The 26,450-nt window shown below is 39.1% G+C and overlaps 2 protein-coding genes across 3 annotated transcripts; both read left to right on the plus strand.

Annotated features, from left to right (window-relative positions):
- The first annotated feature begins 3 nt into the window (after positions 1-3).
- Positions 4-21,122, plus strand: cars1 (cysteinyl-tRNA synthetase 1). 2 transcript variants are annotated; one of them, XM_044202603.1, is made up of 23 exons: positions 27-147; positions 4,043-4,270; positions 6,270-6,361; positions 7,569-7,657; positions 7,801-7,897; positions 8,995-9,093; positions 9,871-10,020; positions 10,805-10,945; positions 11,614-11,702; positions 11,802-11,923; positions 12,323-12,435; positions 12,596-12,724; positions 12,927-13,056; positions 14,650-14,753; positions 14,864-14,961; positions 15,276-15,465; positions 16,126-16,194; positions 16,515-16,596; positions 16,786-16,866; positions 17,187-17,254; positions 17,944-18,003; positions 18,098-18,181; positions 18,735-21,122. In XM_044202603.1, exons 1-23 carry the CDS (start codon positions 126-128, stop codon positions 18,861-18,863), a joined length of 2,466 nt encoding a protein of 821 aa, XP_044058538.1. In that variant the 5' UTR covers positions 27-125; the 3' UTR covers positions 18,864-21,122. The 2 variants fall into 2 exon arrangements, with proteins under 2 accessions (XP_044058542.1, XP_044058538.1); XM_044202607.1 differs by lacking the exon at positions 4,043-4,270 and having other exon boundaries at positions 4-147.
- A 1,372-nt stretch (positions 21,123-22,494) lies between these two features.
- LOC122879039 (G2/mitotic-specific cyclin-B2-like) lies at positions 22,495-26,080 on the plus strand. The gene is given in 9 exon segments (XM_044202685.1): positions 22,495-22,654; positions 22,853-22,966; positions 23,264-23,551; positions 23,631-23,789; positions 23,864-24,100; positions 25,427-25,499; positions 25,502-25,566; positions 25,662-25,772; positions 25,853-26,080. Coding segments are annotated over 9 exon segments (1,185 nt in total). The 5' UTR covers positions 22,495-22,627; the 3' UTR covers positions 25,964-26,080.
- Positions 26,081-26,450: the final 370 nt, after the last annotated feature.

Raw genomic sequence — 26,450 nt, forward strand, 5'->3', positions numbered from 1 at the left:
TTAAGGTCCCCCCCCGCTCTCAGGTTCGAACACATTGGTTCCGGTTCCTACCGTGGTATTTAGCGCACGCGTTCTTCCGGGCACGTTATTGTTGCATCAGCATCCAACCATCCAACACTGTGGCAATGTCGACCTCAGGAGAGCCAGGTACAGTAACTAATGTTTGTTTTTGACCTCGTAGACAGGTTAGTTGAAAATCCTTTGAAAAGGCTGTGACAGCACGATTTAATGTGTTTTCACGAACTGTCACAGCCGATAAGCTAACATTAGCTTTGTTAGCTAGCTGGAGCTGTGGTGGAAAGCTTGCAGAGGAGCCGCTTAGCTAAAGGTAACCGGTCAGTGACTGACAAGCCGAACCCCCCTTTTTAAATCTGGCCATTTAAACTGACAGTTAATGGAGCGGAGCGTATCGGCAAAGACACACGTCAACAAATAAGATTCAACAGCTTTTCTGAATTTAAAAGACACTTTCTTTAAGTCGGCACACATTCCATATTGCAGTGTTTTATTTAGAAAAAACGAACATTTCAGGTGTTATAATCGGTTCAGAATTTTGAACGGTGTTTGGTTTAGCGTGTTCTGTGAAAGAAAACGTTTGGCACTTTGATAAACTAAAAATCTCTGGACTGACGAAAGTTAGAAATAGCTAATAACTTAACAGTAGTGTGAGACTCATGTGGTAATTGTGAGAATAAAATGCAACAGGGAATAACATGCTGATATAAGCCTAAAATAAAGACAATATAGTTATTCCGTTTACATTATCCCACCTGAACTGTTGCAGCTCAGCTTGTCTCCATCTTTAGCAGATTATAACGGTTGTCGTCACATCTGGGCAGATGTTATTTTCCATCCTAGTTGAGTGCGGATATTTCCAGGGAACATTAAAAAAAAAAAAAAATACTGAGGCTGTAGTTTGTTTGTTTTTGTTAAATTATATGAGTTTAATTTTAATATGTTTGTTTTTACTTTCTGTTTTGCTCAGGTGCATCATCTAGTTTGATCTGTTAAGTTTCTATTTGACAATTTCACTTTGTTTCACTCATGTCTATATAAAGTTTGCCAAAGACCCTCTTGGAATCACTTGTATTATTATTATTATTATTATTATTATTATTATTATTATAGCCAAACTCAGTTCAGCTCTTTCCAAGCTGATCACCTGTACAATACTTTGTAATGAAGGTTTCATAAGTAAATCGTTACGCACTGCATTGAAGTCAATAAGCCTCAATAACCAATATTATATCTATAACGGCAATGCCTATAGTTTCCTTTGCTTGTAAAACAAGAAATGTTGCCCCCAAGGCGTAGTGGTCTACGTAACCTCTCTGTCCCTGGTCCAAATCTGGCTTGGGACCTTTTGTTGCACGTCTCCCCATTTCACTCTCTACTGTGTTCACACATGTTGATGAGAGTTTGCTTTAAAAGTTGCATGCATGCCCAAGAACCACATTCATTTCTATTTTATGTAAGTATTATGTTTTATGTATGTGTGTGTGTGTGTGTGTGTGTGTGTGTGTATATATATATATATATATATATATATATATATATATGTATGTGTATATGTATGTGTATATATATATATATATATATATATTAATATGTATGTTTATATATGTATATATGTGTGTGTGTGTATATATATATATATATATATATATATATATATATATATATATATATCATAATATATATATTTTATTTATTTAAGTATTTTTGGAGCAAATTTTCATTCAAAATCATCAAGTCAAAGTTGTGCCATCTCTTTTTTTTTTTTCATCCCTTCTTCTTCCAGCTCTCACTTTGTGTTTGGAGTTTGGACCTCACTAATCCCTATTTACAGCTCTGCTTTGTTTTTATTTGAGCAAGTTTCTTTTTGACTTTCTTTCATTTTCAGTCTTAGTATGTAGTTGGTCATGAGTGGATGGGAAAAACAAATGTAAGTTTCAATTTGACTTCTTCATTCGTTAAATCCATTTCAGTTTCACTCTTAGTAGTGGTCATTTCTGTGAATAGTGTAAGAAAAGATATTGTGTTTCTGTCTGTACATGAGAGAAAATTGTTATTTGAGGGCCAGAACTGATTTACTGATCAAGATTGATTAGTATTTTGGAACTTTATATATTAGTTTACTTATTTATCAGTTATTTTGTCATTCAAATCACATTTAGAGTCGTTTTCCTCCAGTAGTGTCAGATTCCTTCTGTCCCCACAGCGAGAATCTGCAGTAGTGCTGAACGATAAATCGTATTTTCATCGTCATCGCGATATGAATATGCGTGATAAACACATCACAAAAGACTGCCTGAACTGCGATGAATAAGGAAAATCATTTAATTTAGGGATGGGTACCAAAACCCGGTATTAAACGGCCCCCAGGTCTAAAGACTGTAGTATTTATTATCACACTGCAGCTTCGGCCCTGCTCGCTGTCTCTGAGCCGAGCTCCTCCACACACACACACACACACACACACACACACAGCGAAGATAACTCGAAGATTACTTGAGCTGAGGATGACTACGCTCGTTACTGTAAGTGCAATAAAACCTTTGCGAGTAAAAAGCCAATACACCCGTTCAACAAGCATAAACATGTAGAGAGTGAACCTAGCTAATCGTGACCCCGTGAGTGAGTTTCACCTACAGCTCAAAGAGGCATCTAAAAATGTCAGGAGGAAACAAAAGCAGCACATTTTGTGCAGCTATACTCTATAAGAATCCATCTTTACATAGTGATCAAGTACATGTGTACCTGTTTAGCTAATACATCTATGAAAATCCTTCAATAATCATTTCAAAGATGTATATTCACTGGAATCATACATATGTATCATCAGTATAGTGATAACTTCCATTTAACCAAAAAATACACTTTATTCAATTCCTTCCAAGTGTTCACTACATATATTATGAGTCTGGACAGACGTGGATGGAAACTGCAACTTGACTGGCTGGCGGAGGCCTACAACCGCGGGGCGGTAATTCTAGTTATCAGATACTGTACATCCAGCATCGTGGCCCAGAGACCGTTAACTCTGCTGGACCACGTCACACATCTCTAAAATGTCCTGATTGCCCTTATTGCTTGACACTTGTTGCAACATCTGTTCTGTTGCTCTGTCCACAATTTATCTTAGCTGTATTATATTTTCATTGCACATCTCTTATTTCTTACTAGAAATAATTGTCTTGTTGCGGACTTATTATTATTTCTCTTTCTATTTTATTAGTACTTCTATTCCTGTGTGCACTGACGTGACAGTGAGCAGCTGTAACGAAAGAGTTTCCCCTCAGGGATCAATAAAGTATTTCTGATTCTCAAGACATATTTTAAAAAATCTACTCTTCTCTAAAGTATCGTAGAAAAGGTTTCAGTCGTAGTCATCTGGACACTGTGATGAGGGAGGTACAGCCAGAAAACAATAGGCCTGATTACTGATTACTGGGCCATCTTGGAAACTATTAGGTCAGTTTCAGGTGAAACTAGCTATTAACAGATACTCAGGTAGACTCCTCCCTGAGGGCGGGGCTTATGTAACACAGAGTAGCTTAAATTTCTAGTTCCCGTCCCATTTTTTCACAATTGAGAATGACTTCCGGATGGGAGCCGAAACGTCTTGATTCTGAAAACAGTGTCCAGACGACTGCGACTGAAACCTTTTCTACGATAGAACACTCCTGGACGAATGAGGGACTACACCGTCCTCTTCTCTAAAGTTATAACATGATACTGACAGCAGAAAAATCGGAAGCAATACACTTTGTGTATCCTACCATATCAAAGGCAAAATATGGCCATGTGCCTGTCTGTTTGTAGGATTTCACTTTAGTTTCAACTTTTTGTTACATAATTTGAGTTGGAAGTGTGCTGACTTGCTGCTAAATACAGTAGGTCTTGGCTGTGAGCCTGATTGTTACCTTACTGGTTATCCCCCTGTCCAGGGTAACCTTGTGGTGCTGCTGTTAGTGTTTTCTCAGACTTTTGCAGCCTAGTCTGTAATTCTTTGCGAATATTTGCCCTCTTGTTTCTGCAGCCTTTGAGTATGGCTTCTTGCTACAGATAAATGAGGAGGCTGCGCTGGCAGTGGCCCTGAATGACTACCTAACCTCACGCAGCTACCTGGCTGGGTTCTGCCCCTCCCAGGCCGACCAGAAAGTCTTTAAGCTCCTCCACAGGCCCCCAGACCTGCAACATGTCCACGCACTGCGCTGGTATAGACACATAGCAGCCCTGCAGCAGGACCTCAACCCTGAGAGCAGCAGTGAGTAGACAGTTGAAGGCATGAACAGGCTAGATGTGGTCATTGTCCCTTATGTACCAGCCTGGATGTTGAGGCTGTCTGAGGTCCCTAAGGCAGGAAAAATTCTCATCGATTAAACTAAAAGCAGCTCTAACCTGCCCCTCTGCAAACGCTCACATGCATGAACCCAGAACTCTTTTGCAGGCATTTGAATGAATTCAGTTTAAGCTTTCACTTCTCTTGTCAGTCATAGCAGAGTGCTGCTGTATGTGGCGCCTGTAGCTGCGCGCTGAGGAGAGTTAGTTTATCACTGTTTAAACAAAACGACAGCCGCTGAGACAAACCGCACTTAGTTTTGCCCACAGACATGTTGCTTTAACGACACACCTACTCAAAGAATATCTGATTTTGAAATGGCTTTGCAGACACACAAGAACACACAGAAGTGTGCCATTTACAGGAAATTAGGTATCATTTCTCGCAGAGTTTCCCCACATGTGTTCAAGAACATTTGGATATATTATGTGCCGTGTGCGGCTTTGACAGCTAATTTTCTCCCGGCTTTAAAGTGTATATTCCTTAACTGAACATGTGTGGCTGCATGCCTTTGACAATAAGATGATCCGTCACTTTTGTGGCATCTGACTAAAGGACAAAACAAATTAGCAGATTCTACTGAGCAGTCTGAGTGTGGACTAACCCGACTAACCTGAAGATATAACTAGCTCATTTCTCACATTTTGAGCCGAATATTGTTGCCTGTATTCAATGTTTTACTGGAAATTGGAGCTAAACAAATAAGCATAATGATAAAAATTACACTTGTTGGGGCACTATCCCAATTTAACTGGTAAAACTGAAATTAGAGAACCTGAAGATGGTATATTTTGCTCCTGTTAAGTGATGTGTTTAGTTTGGAGAAGTAGAAATGTTAATCTTTGTGATTAATGAAAACATTTGTTACTACAGTAGAGGAAATCTTTAATGCTTTACTTCTGCTGTTTACTGCACGATGATTTCAAGATTTCCTTCAAAGTTTTACATTCAGATTTGAGATGCAAGTAAAAACAAATGAATAATGTATTTGATGCTAATTGGTGTTAGCCTGCCTTGGTCGAAGTAAAATCTATTTTTGTTACTTTGTGATTTAAAAGCTAGATGCAGTCCAGATTATATAAATATAAATATAACTTTAATTTACTAGGTATGCTCTGTGCCTCTGGCTTAAATTAGATTTCTTTCTTTTTTCTTTTTTTTTAACAAATTCAGTTTAAGGAAAATTATAACTTTGTAATTTGTTATTTACCTCTTTCATAGTCTCAGTACAGCATTGAACAGGACAATAAATACTTGGAAGTTGTGGATACATTTTGATCACAGTAGAGCTGTCTCTAATTAGTCTATTAATTTATTAGTCAAATGGATTTCATTTAATTGTTTTAAGGTATTTTCCAAGCAAAAATTCACTGGTTCCAGCTTGTCAAATGTGAATATTTGCAGCTTTTCTTTGTTTTCTATGATCGTAAATTGAATATCTTCTGGATAATTAACTGTTGATCGGACAAAACCAGCAATTTGAATACGTCAACTTACGTTCTGGGAAATTGCAGTGGGCATTTATCACTATTTTCTTGTATTTTACAGTCCAAAAGATGAACTCATAATGGAAATCATCAATAGTTTCATCCATAGATCACAGTAATGGTGTATTACTGATGCAAGGGGGCAAAAACATCAGACCCATCATAACCTTCCTTCCAGTGTTTCTCTTAGTTCTGTGTTCTCTGGTCCTCTATTTGCTGCATAAGGCAAACTAATGACAACATTTATTAAATTTAAAGAATTAGATTTTTATGTGAAAATAGCATCATTCAAATGTTGTTAAGTTTTTGTCTGTAGAAAACTTTCTCAGACTATTCCAGTGGCAATTGGTATAGCGTCTGTTTTGACACCATTAAGAGTCACCAAAGTCAGATATTTTAAATGAATAATCTAAATAATTTTATTTATTTATTTTCAGTGAAAGGAAAGCGGGTTCAGCCCCCTTGGTCTCCACCAGCAGGAACAGATGTTCCCCAACTTCGCCTCTACAACAGCCTGACAAGAGCAAAGGTAAGTTAGAGGCAAATATCAAATCCTTATTAGTGATTGTGTTCTTTGCGGAAAGTGCTCTTCATAGATTGTCTCGGAAAGAATAAACTTCCTAACGAAGACGCAGCACAGAGAAGCACCTAAAATGTTAAGCTTGACCGTCTGCTTGACGTCAGTTAGGATGCACGAGGTGTTTTTTCCCATTTCTTTAAACCAGCCATTTGTTATTGACAGTACTTTTGAATATACTGCATTCCTCTTGCAATGAGTGTTGGGGCTTCCCATTAATTATGTTTGAGCAGTTTATCATGTACTGCGATTGTCAGTTGGCAAGTAAAACTTCAGGATCTTGATCTGTCCCCTGCACAGGGTGGTTATCTCCAGAAGTCGATTGTAAGCTGTTAGAAACTGTAATAAAAAATAGTCTCACTTGTTTTTCAGACCTACTTCTTCTGATGCGATGGGGATGCACAATGTGAAACTATCTCTCGGTTAATCACTGATGATGGTTATCTGTGTAAAGGGCAAATGAAGGTTATCAGTTGACTTTCCCGTTAATGATCAGGTTCCTTTTTATAAGGTAATAATAAAAGCCGAGGCAGTGACTGCATCTGTGTATGACAGGAAGCGCCATGCAACTTGTTTGTGTCCTCGTATAAAAACCGGTGTCCTGCATCAATGCTTTTGAAGACTCGCATAACTGCATGCTGTGTGTATAAAAAATAATAGACTAAAACACATTAATGTAAGACAGCAGAGACTCTTAGTTATTATTAATCTTGCCTGCAGATTAAATTATTGAAATGCACTCAAATGGAAACGCTATGGGTGTTTTTTCAGTCAGTTTTGTTTTGTAGTCATCATCTTTATGCCTTCAAGTCACTGTGAGCCAACGAACAGCTGCAAAACAAAAACATGATTGATTTTCTTTTGTGGGTTTGACCTGGGACAAACCTGACCTCTAACATGTCCGGAGAAGGTCCTGACTGGCACCCCTAAAGTTTAAAAAGGGCAAACTTAAAACTGTCAAACAATCAAAGACTGTAAATCGTCAAAGAAACCTAATCTGATTGTAACCTAATGCTGTATTTTTCTTATTAATCAGTTACATGTGTACAGAGCTCAGATACAGTGAATTGGGTACTGCCTCTAGTAGGACACAGATAATACAGTGACTCTTGATTTATTCTCTGATCAACTCGTTAACGTCATCGTCTTTGTGTTTCAGGAGCTGTTCGTTCCTCAGAAAGGGAACAAAGTTACATGGTACAGCTGTGGCCCTACAGTGTATGATGCCTCACACATGGGACATGCAAGGTAAACAGATCGCAATGCAAAGTATTCAAGATGTGGATTTTAATCTGTTATTGTGCAAAATTACTCTTCCTATAACTATATTTTTTTAGTTTGTTTGTTCTGTTGTAGCAAGATTTTATTCTCTAATCTGTCTCTTTGTACAGATCCTACATATCTTTTGATATTCTGCGAAGGATACTGAGGGATTACTTTAAGTATGATATCTTCTACTGCATGAACATCACAGACATAGATGACAAAGTAAGTATGATTTATAAGAGAGGCTTATTCTTCACTGGTTTGTACTTTAAAAAATAAAGTTTTATTAATAAATAAACTTGACATAATTTTCATGTAGGAACTATTTTCTTTCTACCGATAGTTCCTACATGAAACTGCTCACAACAAACCTGTGGATTATCCTGAGTAACCGGGTCTGGATTTCTGGAAACAGACAACGCTGTTGAGTTTGTGTTTGTGCTTTGAGCTCCACAAGCCGAGCGCCATATAGTCCTATTATATTAAAAAAAATGCAGACATCTCTACGGCCGATATCTCCAAAACTCGGCAACTCACATTCAAACAATCTAGATGGATAAACAGCGCTACAGGGAAGAGGAAAAATATGTATTTTTGATTTTGGGGTGAACTGTCCCTTTTTAATATATAGAATTGTCCTTTCCTGTTTACAGTTATGTCTTCTATGATAAAATTGTCTTGACATCTTTCGTCTTAACATCAAAAATAAGTTTTAATAATTAGGGTTTTTTTTTCTTTTTTCTTTTAATACAAGAGGACAAACACTTCTTAAGTCACCAAGTATTTTTGTTTGTGGACACATGCTCAATGCAACCAAATAGCCAACCAAAAGGCTAAAACATGACAGCAGCACCAAAACAAAAGCATGATATCCTGAATACTATCCTCATATCTTCATTTTCTAGACCCCGCCCGAAAAGCATTAACTATTCGGAAGGATCAGAATAAAGTTTCCTTTCGTCTGGGATAGAATGAAACATTTGAGATACGATATTGTAGTTTGAATTGGTTTGTAATTATTTTGAAACTGGATCTGCACAAGCGTATAATTAGTCTTCAGGTTTCAGTGGTTACTTGGAGGCAAATTCTTGCATCACATGGCAAAACTCATGAACAAATAGAAGACATCACCAGAAATATGTAGGTGATTATAACATTTATATTAAGTAGTTTATATATTGAGTATAGTTATGATGACAATGATTCAGGAAGTATTTTATGTAACCAGCTACATGTCCACTATCGCAGTCATTCTGTTCTTTCTTTCTTTCTTTTTTTTTAGCATGTGTGGGCTTTATGCTGCTATTTCTTTCTTTCAGATCATTAAAAGGGCCCGGCAGAACTACCTCCTGGACCAGTACAAGGAGAAGCAGCCGCAAGCTGCGCAAATACTGCAGGATGTCCTGAGTGCCAGAGGGGTGAGACCAAACTCTCAGTTAGCCTTTGATACAGTAATCATAGCTTCTGTGGCACCATTACCCTCATTGTTGTGTTACGTTGAGGAGAGCGTCTTTATCGATGTGTAGCTACTGACAGAGGAGGAGTGAATAAAAACTCATATTAAGGTTATTATTTATCCCGATTATTTTGCTCAGTACTCAGATCACGATTATTTATCTAAATAATCAGTCCATGTTGGGAAACAAAATAGATTCGTTGCACTTGAACATTAAACTGACGCAAACTGCGTTCACTCCCATTCTGTTCTTGGTTAACCTTTAAATTAATCTTGCATTGAATGCAAAAGTCTTTAAATGAAAATAGATATTTGTGTGTTGCGCTCCACATCATGCATTGTTCAGTTTTGTCACTAAAAAGAAAATGTAGTTACAAACGTCTTTCCTGCAGCCACAACTAAGCTCTGTTGACTTCTGCAGCTTGTGATCCCAAGACATGTTTCCGTATGGGGCAGAAAAGTGTATCAGATAAACAGAGACTGGTTAACCACAAACAGCTGTGATTGGTCAGACACTTTACCTGTGAATTGATGCACCAGAGCATAGACACAACTCTGAGCATCAATATCTTCTGATGAAGTTTATCTGTAGAAGCCTAAAATCATAAAATCCATGATTATACAATTTACTGTGCATCTCTACTTAAAAACATCACATTACCTGAAGGTGACCTGTAGGTTTCTGTCTTTTTACTTAAATCCTCACGCGTGTGTGTGTTTTTTGTTTTGTTGTTTTCAGCCGTTTCAGGCCCACTTGGCTTCGACGACAGACCCAGATAAGAAGGTGATGCTGGAGAGGCTGGACGCTGCAGTTACAGCCGCTCTGCAGCCCCTGCAGGCAGCGATGGAGGGCAATGCAGCAGATGAGGTCGTACAACCTCTGGCCCAGGTGAGGCTGAGCAGACATGGTGTTCACTTTTGTCACTTACGGTAAATCCAAATTTGAATAGTAATTTCCCTCTCTATGGAAAGAAGGATAATACTAATTATCTCTTTGTGATTCTCATGTTTTCACTTAGATTTTAAACTTGGATTTTGGAAAATACACTTATTAGTTTTCTTGCCGAGAGTTCGATGGGGAGATCGATACCACTCTCATGACTGTACGGTAAATATAAGCTAACTTAGCTTAGCACAAAGACTGGAAATAGAAGACCAGTTGCCAGGCAACCAACAGTGACTGCAGGAAGTTATTGATCCAGACATGAGAAGTGGTATCAATCTAACTCTCAGCAAGAAAGCAAACAAATGTATTTCCCAAAATGTCAAACTCTTCCTTTAACGCGTGTCCCGTGTACATATCTTAAAGTAATAACCTAAGACATTTTCATATGTAGTAAATAGTCATATATTAAGTTAATTAATTTCTCGTGCTACCTAATATTGTTGATCAGTTTAACAGAATATTCAAGCTACTTAATGTATATTTAATTCGCACCAGTGAGCTCTTTGCAGGAACAATAACTGCTTTTCACTGAGAAAGTGAAGTATTTAATATTCACAGTTTATTTGGAATAAAGAGAAGAAGTGCTAAGCAGCTAGCGTGAACAGTTGATCTCTTTTTTTATTTTTAAATTTGGTCTCATTTGGACTGGACTACACAGTATCTCGTATAATATTTTCAGCGTCCTATTATTTGCTTTCAGTTGACAATTTCCTCCCTTTCTTCCAAGACGCTGTTGGAGAGCTCCAAGGACTTGCTGGCTGATTGGTTGGACAAGCAGTTTGGAAGTCAAGTCACAGAGAATTCAATCTTCTCCATTCTTCCTAAATATTGGGAGGGAGAGTACCATAAAGACATGGAAGCCCTGAACGTAAGTTGAAGGAAGGCAAACAAAGAAAAAAACACAAGAAGGGGGAGGGGGAGAAACTGAATTCTTTGGTCCCTGCTTGATTCTGTATCTAGTACTCGCATCCTTCCTTTGAAATTCATAGACTTCAAAAGTGTTTGTCAAAAGCAAGGCATCTCTGTGTTAACTGAGGCTAATGCAGTAATTCCCTCTGTATTTGTCAGCGTATATTATACTTTATTATATTTACTGTACCTGACAAACAAACACCAAGCATACAATCAAGGCAGGTTGTGTTTAAAAAAAAAAAAAAAAAAAAAAAAAATGAAATATGAATTTTGCTATTTTGCTTAGAAAGTAACTAGTAACCACTAGAGTCTGGTATGGTCTGATTTTTAGCATTACATTGCGTTTATACTTTTTTTAGAGCTATGCCCTAAGAATGTGGCAAACAGTGAATGTAATCAGTGTAGCGTTATAAAACAGTTTTCCAGGGTCTGAAACAAACATCTCTGAATTAATTTTAGAACTATCTAAATATAAACATTATGGCCTTAAGTATGTGGACGCCCCTGTCTTCAGTTCCACTGAAGGAAAATCTTAATGTTACACAAACAATCGTGTTTTAGACAATTGTGGCCATGTAGTGTATATTGTTGTTATTATGTTTAAATTGTCTCTGTGACCACCAGGTTCTTCCTCCAGACGTCCTCACTCGAGTCAGTGAATACGTGCCAGAGATTGTGGAGTTTGTGAAGAAGGTTGTCTCAAATGGTTACGGGTGAGGAAGAAACTGCCAGTGTTTACAATTCATGTTACGACCCCACATTGTCGGTTACAACAGTATAGTTTTAATTATTTTGTTTTCTGATGTTTAAAGGTATGAATCAAACGGTTCTGTGTACTTTGACACCTCGAAGTTTGATGCCAGTCCGCAGCACTCGTATGCCAAACTGGTGCCAGAGGCAGTCGGAGATCAGAAAGCTTTACAAGAGGGAGAAGGTACATTTTTGCTACATTTCAACTACCAGAACCTTTTTTACATCCTTATATGTGTAGAAGTTGTATGTGATTATAGCAGCTTTCAAGTTATTCTGATGGCATACGTTATTGTTTGTAGAAAAATGAAACAATCCCGGTGAAAATTGATGCCGTGTGTTCTGTACACTGTGTTGCATCTGCCATGGTGTCTTCTTTGATACTACTACTAGGAGTCGCCAAAGTCAGAAATGTTCAACTCTTGCACACATGGGCTTTAACATGAATGCTGAAGAAGGGTTTCTCTTTGTAACTGTATTACTTTTTTCCTTAACTAATTGAGTCAGTTATTATAGTCATGTTGGTCAGACTACTTTATACTTTATTTCCTTGACCTTTTCTGTATCTTGCCTGTTCCCGTAGGTGACCTGAGCATCTCTGCTGACAGATTAGGTGAGAAAAAGTCCCCCAATGACTTTGCCTTGTGGAAAGCCTCCAAGCCCGGAGAGCCTTCATGGGACTCTCCGTGGGGGAAGGTGAGAGTTCATTCTTAATGTCGGCGTGTTGTTGAACACAACACAACTTTCACAACAGGATGATAGATGGAGGTTTATTCCAGAAAGTAGAAAATGAGGAACTTTTTGACGTGATTAATGCGATATTGATTGTTTATTGTTCCTTTGATTATTGTAACAGGGAAGGCCTGGCTGGCATATTGAATGTTCGGCCATGGCTGGCTCTATCTTGGGACAGTCCATGGACATCCATGGTGGGGGGTTTGATCTCCGATTCCCCCATCACGACAACGAGTTGGCTCAGTCTGAGGTATAAAAACAAAGTCTTTAACCAGCCCGAGTTTGAAACGTGGATGCGGCAAGTCATAAAACAGAGCACTCGTAATAGACAGAGCGCACAGAAAACATTCAAACAGTAGTTAAAGAGTATTAACTATAATGTATTTAAAGCCATTTCCAGTCAAAGACAAAGTAAAATACAGATTTTGACTTTTTTGGTTGTTTTCTTACAGGCTTTCTTTGAGAATGATTACTGGGTCAGATACTTCCTGCACACCGGACACCTGACGATCGCAGGCTGCAAGATGTCAAAATCTCTGAAGAATTTCATCACTATTAAGGACGCGTTGGCAAAGAACACAGGTAACTCATCTGGTTCAGCTTGATGTCATTAATGTTGAAGACACCTGTTTCATTATGAAAATGGTTCTAACGTCTAAACTGAAGGTCATTCGGTCAAACTGAAAAAATAACCGAAAAGTACTGCACTATTATGCATTATGTACACACTTCCAAATAGTGTTGACAAAATATATATATGAGTTGTGGACTGAATGTTTTGTATTGATCTCTTCACATCTCACTCTAACTGGAGTGACACTGAAAACTTTTTCACTCTGTCAGTCACCAGGTTAGAATGAAACACTGTCCTTCAGCCCAATTAAATAAACACGAAGCCAGTAAAGGTTGAATTGTGTCCATTGTGCCAGCAGCTTGGTTTCTATTACTGAGTCAACATTTCAATTTCAAATAAATTATGGTGTGTGATATAATTGTCCAATTTTGGCTAAAAGAAATAAATAAATAGGCCATGTGATGAAAACAGTTTTGAGAATTACTTTTTACATTTAATATCAAAATGATGTGAATCATGAATGGACTGCTGTTGTAAACTGTTGTTGTTTTTTTTGGTTGATGTTTCATGTTGAATTTCTACAGATTTTCAACATTTCAGGACAGATTTGATCAGATCATGGGGGATAATTATTTGTGGCACTTCTTCAGGCTCCAAACAGTCAACTTCACATTATTATTTACTAGATGACCATTTTGCGCAGGTGAAATGAAAGAACGACACATCTGAAAATTGTGTTTTCAGGTATTTTGAGGTGTTTCTCTTTAGAGAAGCAAAATATGGGAGTAGGGGATGGAAAAAGCGCCAGTATCTCTCCGTTAAGCACCACAAAACTAAAGAGCAGCAACGTGACAGCCTTTTTTCCCTCCTGCTTGAATATGTATTTTTCCTGATTTTTAATGGCTCACAGCAGCTCCAGTCCAGTGTGATATGATTGAAGCAGCAAGTAAAACTTATTTAGTAGGCCTGTTATACTATTTTTATCTGTTTACAGAAATAATCTAGTCAAAGGAGTTTCAAATATTACATCGTTACTCATTGAATCATTGACCTTTTTCTAAGCTGACAACATCAGGATATTTAACTACACACATACGGCCGTCCTCTTGCAGGAAGAAACACGCCTGCAGTTCAAAAAGTGTCTTCTCTTCACCCAATATTGAGAATAAGTTCAGCTGCCCAAAACTTCAGTTTTGCACTGCATTGCTTTCCAGAAATCTGCAGCCTGACGTCGGGTCTTATTTAGCCGCACTATGAAAATCAGATGAACTGCAGCTAGTTTCTTTTACATCTGTAGTCTTAGTCAATACATCACTAAACTGAAGAATTACGGTGACGCAACATTTTGCACCCATGAAGGTAATTAGACTCAGGAAATATCTCCATATGTGTCAGAGCTTCAGTGGACATTGATACAACCATGTCGCACTCCCCTTAAGTTCCAGCAGAGAGCAACAACAACTCTTCAGCCAGCGTCAAACCAATTTCACATCACAATGTCTCACACGTCATCGATTAATGACTTCAATAAAACACTGCTGCGTCAGATATATGAAGGCAGTAGAGATTGTTTTAACACTCCCCTTTTCGTCCTCCTGCAGCTCGACAGCTCCGTCTGGCTTTCTTGATGCATTCCTGGAAAGACACCCTGGACTACTCTTCCAACACCATGGAGTCAGCCGTCCAGTACGAGAAGTTCATGAATGTAGGTGACGATAAGACAAATGGGCCTTTTTAGTTTTGAGGTGGTATAAATCTTGAGGTGTGTGTCTGTTTTTTATTAATCTGCTGTTTTGTGCCCTTTTCATGTAACAGGAGTTCTTCCTGAATGTGAAAGACATACTGCGCATTCCTACTGACATCACCGGTCGGTTTGAGAAGTGGGAGGCTGCAGAGATGGAGCTTAACAACAGGTAAGAGAATGATGCATACTACATTCAGTAGTAGCGGATAAACCTCTCCAACAGATTTAACCTCCTGAAATCTTCCCAAACCGGTAATTAACTTCAAAGTAACTGTCTTAAATAAACACAAGCTGGAGACATCTGAAGGTCTCAATACAGAAAAGTCCTTCAAACGCATTTGTTTTATAAGAAAAGACCTTCATGTCCTCTCGCTGTGGGCAGCACCAGAGCTCGTCACTGTCTCAGGACTCATCTGCACATTTGAACCAGTTAAAACAGATAACTAAAACGACTAAATGCCAGCGGTTACGTTTGTTGTCTAGTTTCTACGACAGGAAGTCTGCCGTCCACGAGGCTCTGTGTGACAATGTGGATACTCGCACCGCCATGGAGGAGATGCGAGTGCTGGTCAGCCAGAGCAACAGCTACATCGCCAGCAAGAAGAGCGCCAAGCAGAGGCCCAACCGCATGCTGGTGGAAAGTGTCGCTGCGTATCTCACCAACATGCTGAAGGTGAGCACGTTTTTACTGCAGCTGCTTTTATCATCCAGTAGATCATTACAGCCAAGTGCATGTTTCTGTGCATGATGCTGGTGAAAATTAAAGAGCAACTTCACACTAAATCTTGCGTGGAGGAAAAGGCACTGCTCTACTGACCTCAGACTTCAAGTCGGCAGCACTTCTTACCACACCCCACACATTTACTTGTGACCACACCCAGCTGTGATGTAGCTCTGTCCAGTAGCACTGGCCCGACCTCCATGCTGCTTGTTACATAGCGGCAAAACACGCAGCAAGATTTAAACATGCTTTCACTGATTTGTGTTAGTTTACAAGGAAAGAGTCTACAGGACGCCTTAAATCACAGTAATTCTGTGCATTCTCGGTAAAATCACTCAAACGTTGGTCAACAATTTACAAGAGAAACTAAAAACTATATTAATGTTCAGACAATTTAGGACACCCTGTCGTTATTTGAATTGTGAAATTATTTAGCTTTGATTTGATCGTTACAATGAGTAACATAAGTGATTGTAATCCAGGTGAAATATGTTTAACTCAGTTGCGAAGCTCAGCCTTCATTTTTTCCTGATTGATTTCTTGTACTGAATTATATTAAGCAATGAAAGCAGTATCTATTAAACCCACTGAAGTGAGTTTATTGTGATTTAGATATTTGGTGCCATTGAAGAATCGGAGTCCATCGGTTTCCCAGTGAGAGGACAAAGTCAGAACATTGACGTAAGTAAAGAGGCACTTTTCTGGGTTGGCACTGTTTTTGTTGGTAAGTTCACTTTACCTTGCGTAACACATACATCATGTAACTATCATCCTATACTAAGTCAGTCTATTTAGCAATTCTTTGGCTCTGTTTGTCCTTTCAAACAAAAACCTTCCTTCTACTGAAAGACTAAATGTATTTTGTTTAAGTTTTGTCAAAACAAATTTCCCTTTTTAAAAAATCATAGTATCAGACACCAAATGGTTAATGCTCAGATTTACATTTTGAAGCTGCGGGTATGTAAACGGTAAAATGTTGTTGTTGTTGTTGTGTTTGCCAGCTGGAGAGCACAGTGATGCCGTACCTCGCGGTGCTGTCAGATTTCAGAGAGGGCATCCGAAAAATTGCCCGCGAGCAGAAAGGTAAGAACTTGCATTTTAAATCTGAGGGTCCAAAAGAATAATTCTGTTCTCCTTTTAACCTTCACTTTAAAATATCTTGTTAGTGTTGAATCAAAGAAGGTGGAAACATTTGAAGGTAAAAAGTGTTATGATATTACGACAGAGTTTTTCTTCGGGGTCTTATTAAAGTCCTTTTTTAATCTTGTCTAGTGACGGAGTTGCTGCAACTGTGTGATGTCGTCCGTGATGATACGTTACCGGAGCTGGGAGTCCGACTGGAAGATCATGAAGGTAACAGCTGAAAACTTGATTATTCTCTAAACAAAAATAAGCATGTAATTTTGAGGAATAGAATATTTTTTGCTTTGTCTGTTACAGCTTTGTTTTTATGCATGTGACTTCAGCATTTTGTACCAGATTCGGTTCAATCTGAAAAAATAAGAAGCTCTGGCATCCAAGACGTGATTTGAAAATGTTCAAAAACAGTGATACTTTTTGCAATAATTGTAAAGAAGTAAAGGCCCTGGTTAAGACTGGAAACAGGAAAATAAATCTGCTTCTAGTCCCACAGTGAGAATGACTCTGGATGAAACAAAGTGACTGTGTTACAGGCCTGCCTACAGTGGTGAAACTGGTGGACAAGGAGACATTACTGAAGGAGCGAGAGGAGAAGAAGAAGGTGAGGGACGAGTGGAAACGCCCATTTTAATTGTGTCCACATGACATAATCACATAGTGATTACAAAGCTATCGCAAATAATAAAAACACAATGGGTTTCGTGTTTGGAGCCGTTTGTTTACCGTAAATCTGCGAGCGTTTCCTCCAATTTGATAGGTGAGAACAGTCCCATTCAAATGGCATCAATAGGTCTGAAAAAAACAGGTCTGCCTCTTTCCAAAACTAAAGGACGCAGAACACAACACAAAGGTTCATGGGTATGAGGAGAGTTTACGTCTAGTAGCCAGTTTGTTCTTTCTGCCTGGAAAGCACAGCAGAACAAAATAAAGTCCGAACTGATGATTCCAGTCCTGCATTTGTCTTGCATGACGTGAACACCACAAAAGGTACAGTACATTCACAAACTGGCAACCAGTAACTGCCCAGTAAACAAGCTATGTGTTAGTCTGTGTGACTGTTTACAATCCCTGTACAATAACTCAACAAAGAAAACGTTTCTGCCTGTGATCAGACCAGAGCGAAGCATTTAAAAACTGAAGGAAAACGTCAGAAATCCCAGCTGTTTGCCCAAGAAGGGATTTCTTTCTATTTTGGACGGGAGTTGAGCAGTAATTTTCATAAGTCTGAACGTTTATTAATAATTTCTAATATAAAGATTATCTGCGAACTGTCGTTTTCTTCTTTCACAGATGGAAGAAGAGAAGAAAAAGAAGAAGGAAGAGGCTGCCATGAAGAAACAAGAACAAGAGGTCGCTCAGATGGCTTCGTATAGAGAGGTTTTGTTCTCTTTTTGTTTCTCTGACAACGATCATGTTCACACACTCATTTCTTTTTCTGTTTCAGATGGCTAAACTCGCAAAGATGAAGGTCCCTCCGTGCGAAATGTTTCTCACAGAAAGCGACAAGTATTCCAAATTTGATGAAACGGTAAATCCCTCACGTACTTTTCACTTTTCATTTTCGCAAAGAAATATTTAAAGCATGATCAAGTTGCTCTTTGCAGGTGAAGTATTCTTGTAGTTTGATTTAAGGAGAATTCACACATTCACACCTGTCAGACAAATTTGAATTCAGTGGGCCATGAAGGGTTTTGGAGCGGTCAGCTCTATGACTGTACCGTACGGTGTAAACCGTTTATACAGCAGTAAAAACATAAAGCCAGTGGTGAGTCAGTTTCGTTCCTGCAGCGGAGGGCGTGATGGCTCTTGGTTGCTCACCTATGTGACGTTGCAGTGTGTCCTCTTCTTCTGCAATGGTTTAATGGTACCTGACTGGAGAGTTAGCTCCACCTGCTGTTTATCGTGATGAACCAACTCTTAATATTCACATAATGGTAACGGATGAAAACACGCATTAGTTTGAGTTTTCTTTTGCCAATTTTCTGGACATTTGGTTGCAGTTTGTGCCACACTGAGATTGAAACTTGACTAATCAGAATAAACTCAAGACTTGTTTTTTTTGTTCTTATTGCTGTCAACAGGGTTTCCCCACTCATGATGGTGAAGGGAAGGAGTTGAGCAAAGGACAAGCCAAGAAGCTGCGCAAGCTCTACGAGGCCCAGGAAAAATTACACAATGAGTATCTTCAGATGAACCAAAATGGCAACTGATTCTGTTTCCAAACAGTCCGAGCCATCCACTCGACAGAATAAACGTTAAGGCCAGAGATGCCGGGTCATCGTTTGTTTCCTGTTAATCTGTTTCGGATCAGAAAACAACACGCAAACAACTGCAAGTGATTTTTTTTTCTCTCAGTGAATTTCAGAATGACGGTTAAAATTGACATTTTATAACCAAAGTCCATGCATCATTTTTCAAAATGGGGCGGGGGGGGGTCGGAGAGAACCACCACTGAAAGAGACTTCCTCCTTGTTGTGTTTGCGTCCCGCCGTCTCTCCACAACAGTAAAAACAAGGCAATAAGTGAAGTGAGGATTAATGATGTGTGTAGCAGAGTGCTAATGAGTCTCTGTTAGCACTCTGCTAACCCTGTCTTCAAATGATTTATACATTAATTATGTTTTTGCCTGAAACTCACAGATTTTTTTTTTACTGTATGATTTAACTTTGAGTTTTAAAATTATCTACAAATTAAAGACATTGGGATACACCTACAGATGTGTAACAAATTAAAAGTTGAAGTGTGTTAGGAAGATGTCGTTCCACCACGAGCCTCTAGAACAGCTTCAGTGCTCCTGATTCTCCAAGTGTGTGACTCATGAACATCATCTTTCCAAGAGATAATCCCTCACTTGGTGCTTTGATGTCCAAAATCTCCCATGGGTGTTGAGTTGGGTTGAGATGTGGTGACTGTGAAGCCTCTAGCAATAAGTCCCATTAGTTTCATACTCATCAAGTTGTTTCTCCACTCATTTGGAATTGGCTGAAGGCACTAGGGCAGCAACTAACAATTGTTTTCATTATCGATTTATCAATCTGCAAATTATTTTCTCGATTAATCGTTTCGTCTATACAATTTGGAAAGAAAATAGTGAAAAATGCACGTGATACTTTCCCACAACCTAAGGAGATGTATTCAGATTGCTTGTTTTATTTGATCAACAGTCCAGAACGCAAAGATATTCATCATAAATGACAAACAAAAGCATCAAATTCTCACATCTGAGAAAGTGGAACCAGCAAATGTTTGGCACTTTTGCTCGAAAAATTACTAAAACAATCGATTATCAGATTGTTTGTGGATCGATTAGTCGACTAATTGTTGCAGCTCTAGAAGGCACCAGTTAAATAAAAATCAATATTGGACCAATACTGTTTTTACTGCCATAGTTTCACCCACTGTGGAGCTGGCATTTTTGTGAATGTTTTTTTTTTTTTTTTTTTTTTTTTTTTTTTTTCTGGGAATGTGTCACTTTATACAACCATTAAATTAGCAACTGAATAAAAAGTATCATGAACTTTTTCTTAAAATCACCTTCAGTTAGGTTAACCTGTTCATCTTAACCCTAAGCTGCCATAAAACTTTGTTTCATTCCACTGAGATTTCCCAGCTACTGTATGAAAGATCCTCTGTACTTATTAACTATATTTAAGGTAATTCAGTACTTTCTTCCACAAATTTGCATCAATCTTAAGTGTTTTTGGGTCATTCCTCATTTCAGTTACATATTTGGCAAGTTTACTGGATTTGTACAATCTTCAAGGATAAGGCTGCTGCTGTTTTTGTATTTTTGTTGTCATCAAATCCCATGAAAAGACCAAAACCAACAATGCATTACTTTCCCACCTCCCTACTCTGTCTGTGGCTCTCAGCTCCGAACCCTTTGGTTCCTACTGGAGATGCAAATCTCTCACAAATATATAGTTCTAGTTTCAAAAGGTTCAGCAAAAAAAAACAGCTGGACGCTAGTTTCTATCGAACGTTACTCAAATAGGAGGAAATACTGCATTTGTTGGGGACTATTTTCAGTGGTGGATTAATACGTATTTGGTGCTGTAGTGAGTCAATGGAGCTCTATTGCGCAGAGGAATAAGATAAATCAGACAACTCTTGTTTGTAGCATCAATTCATTGTTGGTTTTGATCTTTTCATGGGATTTGTTGACAATAATAAAAATATAGAATAATTCCAGAGTTATGATTTAAATCTGGGCTGCTGTTTTCTCATCATATTGGAAAATATAACTGCTTAAACCCTCTGTTGGTGTGAACTCTCATGGCTTGAGTGGAACCACATGAAGAGGAGCTTTTTATTATTCAACCGTCCATCAGGGTCGTATTTTTGTACTGTTTTATGTATTGCAATTTCATGGTTATGTGAAGGCATAGCTGCAGTAACGCTTTCAGAAGATGCTCAAATAAAGACCTGCTGATTTCCTGTCAAGAAATAAAATTGGTCGTCTTTGTGAACTCTTGAGACTTCAGGGATGTTTACTCTTATCCTAAACCCTCTATTGGCAAGATAATGTCATTATTGCACTGGCTGAAATAACATATTGTTTTCCTTTTTTTTTTTTTAAAGGAGCACCAGCCAATATAAATGGATGAATAGGTGTTTATTACTCAAATGTAAGAGATACAGAATGAGACTTCAAATTGGACTACAAATGGTCTTATTTTGAAATTCTGTACAGCTGTTGTCCAGATAGATTTATACTGATGCAGCCATTTAGTGATTTTACGGCACAATCTCAATAAAAGCTTAAACAGGAGGACGAATGATGTATTTTTTAATGGCCTGTGTTCCCCTCTAAGTTGATAGGAAACAGTGAGCTGTGGGTTTAGGGCCTGGTTAATGGAAAACGTTCGTGCAGGTCTGATATTTCTTAAAAGCCACAGCACAGCTTGTTCTGGATGTTGGCAGCTAGTTTTGAAGTGGCTTACTAAGACTGTGAATAAAATATTAGGCCATCAGTTTGACCAGACGTAAATGGACAATACAATTTATATGTGAGAGGTTTATTTATTCCAAACACGGTTGTGTGTTTTTTCAGTCGTACCACAGAAATGCAGTTCAGTGGTCTTTGGTACAGTATGCAGTACAGATGTGGTGTTTTCCTCGTTTCAGAGCTGATGGACCCAGAAGACACAGAAGCAACTTTCCTCTGTAACTTAAAAACCGCAGGAGTTGGCCGGTTATAAACTTATTTATTTAATCCTCTTTGTCCTGTGAGACATAATGAGCTCCATAATAATAATAATAATAATAATAATAATTATGGTTATAAAACATTCTAATAATTGCACAATAAAACAGGAATTAATAAAAGAATGAATTAACCCATCAATAAATTGATTAGGTATTTAGGTAGTTGGCATTTAAATGGGAAATAAAAGCAGAATTATAAAAAGAATGTACAGTAATATAAATGAGTACAGTTTTAAAAAGATCTGGGATCATCTACATTTTACTTTAAATATTTTTCTTCCTTATTTAATGGCCATTTAGCACAAACAAGCAATTACTTTGTGCTGAAGTCGTTAATAGAGATCAATATCACCGATCATACAGCCCACGTGCTGTAAGCATCATGACCTGGGTATCGGGATCAATCATAGACTGTATAAAAGAATCAATGAAAACATTATAAAATACATCGTGGCTAGTATTTAATTCATAATAATTTAACATTATTATTATCATCATTATTCTTGTGATTATTATGATTCGATTTTTAAAGCCCGTAAATCGTACCTTTGACTTCCGGCTGTCGGCCAATCAGGAGCGTCTTACTAAAGCTGCAACCAATCAGATTTGTCGGAGCGCTATTTGAAAGCTGCTCGTCTCCGTGTTGTTTACCTGCAGAAGTCGGTGTGCACGGGTCTTGTCGGTAAACTGCGCTGCTTGGTGCTAAAATAAATCGTCGTTTCTTTTTTTAAGTCCCAGTTTGGCCTCGTTGCTGCCGACGTTAAACATGTTGTCTGTGGAAGTTCGTGCTGTGGTGAGTAAACAGAAATTATTTCGCTGTTTTACTGCGTTTAGCTGTTAGCTTCGCTAGCTAGCATCGTTAGCTAACACTACCGTCTGCTGCCTGCTCGGCTTTTTGTTCGCATGTGCTTCTTTTATAATGTAACTTTACGCCGGGCAGCGTTTCCTAAGCTTCTCCAGAGTGTCTGAGCCGTGTGTCCTTCTGCTTCAGCAGCTCCCAGCCGCAGAGAACCCGCTGAAGGTGGGTAAACCCGCGGCTGCAGGTCTGAGGAGAGCCGCTCTCGGAGAGATTACCAACTTTCCTCCAGCAGCAGGCAACACAAAGGTAACTCTACTATGGAGCAACAACAGTTTGTTGTCTCACTTGTAATCAGCGCTGTGAGCCTCAAGAACCCGAGACAAGCTACACTACATGGCCAAAAGTATATGGACAGCCTTGTCCACAAAGCCAGACCTGTGATGTTCAACAATCACATGTTTGACAGTTCATCAGGCCATGTAGTGCACAAAGACTGCTGCAGTTGGACTAAAGTAACTTATAAAGTTAAACACGTTGCATTATCTTTCAAAACTCAATAAACCTCAGTTTATGAATAAAACTGCATTTGACTTATTTCCTCAGAGGCTGGGACGAGCCAAAGCATCAGCCAAGCCACTGTGTGCCCAAAAAGCTAAACCCGCTGAGGGCCAGGTGGTGCATCCAGTAGTCCAGGTCCAAGCACCCGCAGATCGCCTCCCCCCAGTTTCAGAGGAGTCGGCTGACGTGTCCATGAAGGAGGAGGAGGAGCTGTGCCAGGCTTTCTCTGAGGCGCTGCTCACGGTGCAGGACGTCGACGAGGAGGACGCAGACCTGCCGCAGCTCTGCTCACAATATGTCAAAGATATCTATAATTATCTACACGTCCTGGAGGTAATCTACTCCCTCCGTCAGCCAAACTCTCTGCGCTCACCCTGCATCGCTTTGTATCCATCACTGTCTGTTTCCACAGGTGCAGCAGGCCGTACGAGCCAACTACATGCAGGGTTATGAAATCACTGAACGCATGCGAGCTCTTCTGATCGACTGGCTGGTCCAGGTTCACTCCAGGTTCCAGCTGCTGCAGGAGACTCTGTACCTCACAGTTGCCATCCTGGATCGTTTTCTCCAGGTAAGAAACCTCTAAATATTCTCTCTTTGTGTGTTTTTGTGAACGGAGTTTAAACGTCTCCCGCTGTGCTGCAGGTCCAGCCGGTCTCTCGCAGAAAGCTGCAGCTCGTTGGTGTGACTGCCATGCTGGTGGCCTGTAAATACGAGGAGATGTACGCTCCAGAGGTCGGAGACTTCGCCTACATCACAGACAACGCATTTACCAAGTCTCAGATCCTGGAGATGGAGCAGGTGGTTTTGAGGAGCCTCAATTTTCAGCTGGGACGTCCTCTTCCATTACACTTCCTCAGACGGGCTTCCAAGGTGGCTAATGTGAGTTTTTGTATGGATTTGCTGTAGGGATGTAACTTATTCCTGTTGAGACTTGTATTTATCAAGCTTATATTAACCAAAAGTGTAAAAATCTGTTCATCAGTTTTAGCACAAACTGCAATAAGCACCTGTTGCATCCATCAGAGCGGCAACAAAGATTGTGCTCAAATGTTCAGATGAGAACTTTTCCCACTTTTGTGCAAAAGAGTCGCTCTTACCCGTTCAACTTTTATTTAAATCTCGAGGAATCGTTCAGGGCGTGCCGTCATTTTAAACGATGAGAATACACGAGATAATTACAGAAAAAACAGAATTACTGAAAAAAACGGACAGCAACAGAATAGTTTGCACTAAACTGTAATTGTGTTTAGAGTAGTTTGTAATCATGGTTTTAACTTGACCTGTACAAAAGTGAGTGTAAAGTGTAGAGCACAAAAACTAAAAGCAGTTTTCCCAAATGTAGCTTTTGCACATGGAGCATCAACAATCACTAGATGGCGTCAAATGACTGTGGGACCAGTTTAATAAGGAAGTAATATATAATGGCAAGTTGCCATTAAGGGCTTTATAAATAAATAGAAACAGTGTCTGTCGCGTCTGTTAGATGTCAACACAACCTTTTCATACAAGATGCAATGAGTAGAGTAACTGTCACCAGTAATAAACTGAATCTAGCGGTTTAAGAGTGGAGGCAGAGGCGTGTCGATAGATAACATCACCATAGTTGAAGACGGCTCAGTGTCAATGTGAAATTTAAATGTAACATTTTGATCCAGTCAGATCCCAAGATAGTTGTACCCTGAAACCCTGCATAGTATCTGCAAAACAATACAGAACTTTATCATTTGCATAAAGATGGGCATTACAGTTTGTTATGGCGGATGTAATATTGAGAGAAATTGTGAACAAAACAGGACCCAAACTTGAACCCTGTGGAACCCCATGTGACTGTGGTAGAAATACAGAACTATCACTTCCCAAAATCAACATATACGTCTTCATATTTTGTATTAACAAATACAAATGTTCTTAAAAGTCAGATCAGCAGTCCACATTTGTAGGTAACACGCACTGTAACCAAGATGATGGGTTGGAGTACAGTGCAATAAAACAGGTAGTTTGTGCAGAAATGTTTTGTCTCTTGCAATTTATTAAATAACAGCAATTTTGCGTGACATCGTTATTTAATTTACTTAGACTTTAACGCTTAATTTGCCAGGACTGCAGACTAATGCGTACAGAGACTATCAGACCGGTGTTTTGCTAAAATGACTACTGGCAAGACTTTGTAAAATGTTCTCAGCAGGCTGGATGTTTCTGTCTCAGTCTGATGTAGAGAGACACACGCTGGCCAAGTACCTGATGGAGTTGACCCTCATCGACTACGACATGGTGCACTACCGCCCTCCGAGATCGCCGCTGCTTCCCTGTGTCTCTCCCAGCTGCTGCTTGACGGGCTGCCGTGGGTGAGTCTGGGGAAACAAGCGACTGGTCTGATGGGTGCAATTTGCGTCTCTGCCGCTTTTTAGCAAAGTTGTTGAATTGGTTTGTCTTGTCTCAGTCGGCTACGCAGCAGCACTACTCGACTTATGACGAGGCTCACCTGAAGCCAATCATGCAGCACATCGCCAAAAATGTTGTGACGGTAAATGACGGGAAAACCAAGTTCCAGGTGAGTTGGCTGACGAAGCGCAAGAACTTACGGTTTTGTGTCGAGCACAAATTAAACTTGGGTAACTTGTTCCTCTGCAGGCTGTCAAGAACAAGTACTCGAGCAGCAAGCTGATGAAGATTTGCCTCATCCCTCAGCTGAAGTCATCGATCGTCAAGAACATGGCAGCTGCTCTACTCAACAAACCTTGAGGCGGAACTTCTAGGTTTCATCAGGACATTTCACTTGCACTTTATTTTAGATTGATTACTGTGGAGAAACTTAATTAACTTTTTTTTTTTAATAAAATGGTTTTTATAAGCTTTTGATCCAAGCTTTGTGTTTTGTTCAGACTTTTGGCTGCTAGTTTTTGCTTTTGACAGTGTTACCAAAAATCTTCGTGGTGCACCTTGAACTGAAGGTTTGGGGGAAAAACAACTTTACTTACTGGTTTATTTGAGCTTTAGTCGTACCTCATAGGTGACGCAAGTGCCTTATTTGTGCCTTTTTTTTTTTCTTCTAACATTTTGCAACAAATGTTATCTGTGCTTTTAGTTGTATCTCTTGTACACCATCATGCATTTTAATGTGTCCATTTTGTGGAATTCATGGCGCTTTGATATCTACATGTTGATAAAGCTTGATTTATTTTAAGATTGCTTAGCTTGTAATTTAGTAAATTCTTTGACAGGCTTGTTT

Source organism: Siniperca chuatsi, linkage group LG1, assembly GCF_020085105.1.
Source record: "Siniperca chuatsi isolate FFG_IHB_CAS linkage group LG1, ASM2008510v1, whole genome shotgun sequence".
Classification (NCBI taxonomy): Eukaryota; Metazoa; Chordata; class Actinopteri; order Centrarchiformes; family Sinipercidae; genus Siniperca; species Siniperca chuatsi.